General features: G+C 41.7%; 1 protein-coding gene across 1 annotated transcript in view; it reads right to left on the minus strand.

Annotated features, from left to right (window-relative positions):
- Positions 1-239: 239 nt before the first annotated feature.
- ESRP1 (epithelial splicing regulatory protein 1) overlaps positions 240-3,373 on the minus strand; it is a 23,066-nt gene continuing 19,932 nt past the window's right edge. Inside the window, exons 12-13 of the mRNA XM_009324417.1 lie at positions 2,324-2,522; positions 240-412 (exon numbers count right to left, since the gene is read on the minus strand). Of these exons, the coding sequence (XP_009322692.1) occupies positions 240-412; positions 2,324-2,522 (372 nt within the window). The remainder of the gene's footprint in view (positions 413-2,323; positions 2,523-3,373) is intronic.

Here is a 3,373-nt window from a genome sequence, read left to right on the forward strand (position 1 = left end):
AAAAAAAAACCCAAAACAAAATCCCACTGTAGCTGTGTTATGTTTTTAAAAAAAAGTCATCACTACCTGAAATACTCTAAAACTTGGGAAATCCCTAGATATCCTGAAATTGTTTCCCTGAACAAGATACTGAACAAGTTGTTCTTGGTAGCACAAGCATGGCAGACAATGTTCTTTTGTGAGCTTTGTGCATTTGCTGCAAAAAGACTTCTTTGTTCCTGCTTGGTTTCTCCTCTGCTTTACCTGGGGTAGTATGCTGTGTAGTTCATGAAGAGCTGAGCCCCAGCAGGGTAGTACGCTGTGGAGGGCTGGAGCGTTCGTGGGTTCAGGAGCACAGATGGCTGATACAGAGCAGCTTCTGTTGGCACAACTGCAGCAGGAGCTGGAAAGGAGTAGGAAGGGGGCGAAAGGCCTAAAGGGAACAAATGGAAAATAGATTAGGACCTTTTAAATTCCAGCATATATATGGTCTTCGTTAGCTGAACAACTCTGCAGTAAGTAAAGAGCCTTCACAAGCTTCTCATTCTCTTGCTCATGACAGAAAATAAATCTGAGCCACCAACGTGGGCTCGACTACAAGTGTTGTGCCCACCCCTCCCAGTCAAAAGCAAAGTCAGTAATACGCAAAAAGCCACCTCTTGCTCTGGGAATAGGGTCTCTTTCTGAAGAGGAGGCCAGTTTTTCTTGTCTAGGCTCAGATTTTAATCAAGTCTCCAATCAAGAAGTGCGAGACTTCTCCACTGTAAGAAGGAAACTTCAGTGCCTAAGATCTGCCTAACATTCCCCTTTTCATCCTGACACTCTCTATCCCCCAAACAGTACAGTTCGTTAATTGAAGACAGAGGAGTGGGAAAAGCCATGGCTTTGCAGCTTCAAGTATTAACACTCTGTTAAAAAAAAAAAAAATTAAAATTGCACTTGGTGTTTCAGCAAGGTGTGAGGCCCTAAATGTGAAACTTACTTTTTTTACCCTCATGTATGAGAGTTCACCCTCCTCCTTTGCCACTCTTTTCCTTTTCTTCCTTCTTCCCCACCCCAGTACCATAAAGTGAATGTATAAAAGCTTTGGATAACCCTGTGTTACAAAAATAGAAGCTTACTTTGAAGTGACAGTCAGCATCTCACCACACTGTGGGATAGGGCAGTGACAGAGCAGAAAGGACTTATCCGAGGAATACATCACTGGCATTTGTAGCTGGAAATGGGAACACTGCCACCTAAGAGTTCCGAAAGTTTGAGACTGCTGAAGAACCTGTCCTAGGAGCTCTCAGGAGAAGCTTCCAACCCCTGTCTAGAACAGCTGTCACGTAGGACTACATACTGCAGATCCCTGCTCAGAAGGATACTTGCACTGCACTGCGGGGGCGGGGGGAAGCTAGTCACCTAGAAAACTGATCTCCTAAGGATTAACTGAAGGTCTACACACACTCAAGAGGAACCACACCCAAGAAGTTTGCTGCCATATTGGCAGCTCTGATTAGGATTTAGATGATACTTCTTTAAAAAGCCAACAACAATAACGCATTTGCATAGAGAGACAGAGAGAAAGCTCCTACTTGACTACCTTGCCATTTATGATCTTGGAAGCAAAGTATTATTTTTCCCATAGGCTCAGTTTTATACGGTACGTATGCTTAATAAGTTCACCCTTAAGCTCTTAAAGCATTTCCCCCAAACGCTTGTCTAGAAGTCCACATTCATCTTAATAATTCTGAGGAGCATAATTTTACATTAAATACAGTGTCTGAAATTCTCTGAGGCCAAAGCTACGTGTATTTTACTCCCACACAGGCAATCTCAATTCTGTACGAACAACGAAAAGCAAAGGAAGAGTTCAGTCAGTAGGAGTTCAATAGGCAGAACACTTGTGGCTAAGTCTCAAAGGAGAACATTACCAATTGTTTCATAAATTAAGTTTTGGAAGTGAAGGGGGAAGGGCTTTTACTTGACATGTTCACCATAATGAAAAATGGAAATACAAGTCAGTTTAAATGGGAAACTGTTCTTTAAGCTCTAGGCAGGGCTTACAAATTACTTTTCAGAGTCATGGCTCACCCTGGCCAAGTTAAGTTTCAGGAAGGGGAGGGGAAGTTTGCCACTGGAAAAGCAAGAGTAATTTTAAAGGAGTTCTTCAGTCATAGTAATTCACAACCAAAGGGAAAAATAATGACTGCAAGCTGCTGACAATTTAAGATGAAAAGACCTTATTTTAATACCCCCATCTGACACTCCTTTCCAAGAACCAGAATCAGAGTCAAGAAAGCAGCTCCAACACCTACCCGCACATAGTGTAGAGTATTGGCAAGACCCATGCAAAACTTACATGGTAACTTACATGGTGGCGGGGACAAGCCATTTCGATTTAAAGTGCCCCCCATTAATACAAAGTTCATCTCCTCAGCAGAACATTGAAAGACTTCAACATATCTGTCCTTCATAGTCTTCTTATGACACTTCTGTGCAGCCAGAAAAGCTCGGTCTGCAGATTTCATCTGAATAAAAGCATCTCCAGATGGACGTCCCTACAAACAAGGCAGACAAAGAAACACTTCTGGAGCTCCCATGAAGTAGCAGCATAGCAATAATTTGTGTTGTTGAAAGCAGTCTCTTCGGCTATAAATATATTCATCTCCAAAGTCAAGTACAGTCAGTCACCCCTAGCATCCATCAGCATGTTTAAGCTCTCCTCCCTAAAGCTTCCCCTCTATTGCTGGGGAATCCTAGTCTACCTACTGCATCATATGGGCATTCTTCCAACTTGAGCTAACTTGATTGTATTTATTTACCTGTTTCAATTAAGCTACATTGTAACTTGAGCCATGTTACTTCTACATTTAAAAAAAAAAATAAGGACACCTACGGGAAAGACTACAATTCAGGGGTACTTTGGTAAGAGCAGGTCTCAAAGCACATATTTAGTAAGAAAGCAGAATTGGAAGATCTAATCCACATTTATTAACTGTGATTTTTAAAATTCAAGGATAATATTTGGCACTTGACTGTATTCAAGTGATTTTTAAAAAAAAAATTATTTTGTTAAGGCCAACATGGGCTGGGATATTTTAGAAGGATACTAGCCTAAGGCTTGGTATGAGCTTGTGGAAAAAAAAGGACATCCTCATATACAGCTATGAGTGGGATACGCAACTGGGAGGAGTCATTTTAGCCACATGCAGCTGCTGACTTGAAGGAGCCAAAACTAGAGGCAGAGACCTGAAGCCAGCTCTAACTTAAGTTCTGGGCCAGTTCTAGTTTTGGAGGGAAGAACAACTTTATCACCATCCTTTACACAGTTGTTCATGATCAGAGGGTTGAAACCAGGAATGGCGGAAGCAGGGAGAGCATGCAGAAAGATAAAAATTTAGTAGTCAGG

This window comes from Pygoscelis adeliae, unplaced genomic scaffold, assembly GCF_000699105.1.
Source record: "Pygoscelis adeliae isolate BGI_AS28 unplaced genomic scaffold, ASM69910v1 Scaffold145, whole genome shotgun sequence".
NCBI lineage: Eukaryota > Metazoa > Chordata > Aves > Sphenisciformes > Spheniscidae > Pygoscelis > Pygoscelis adeliae.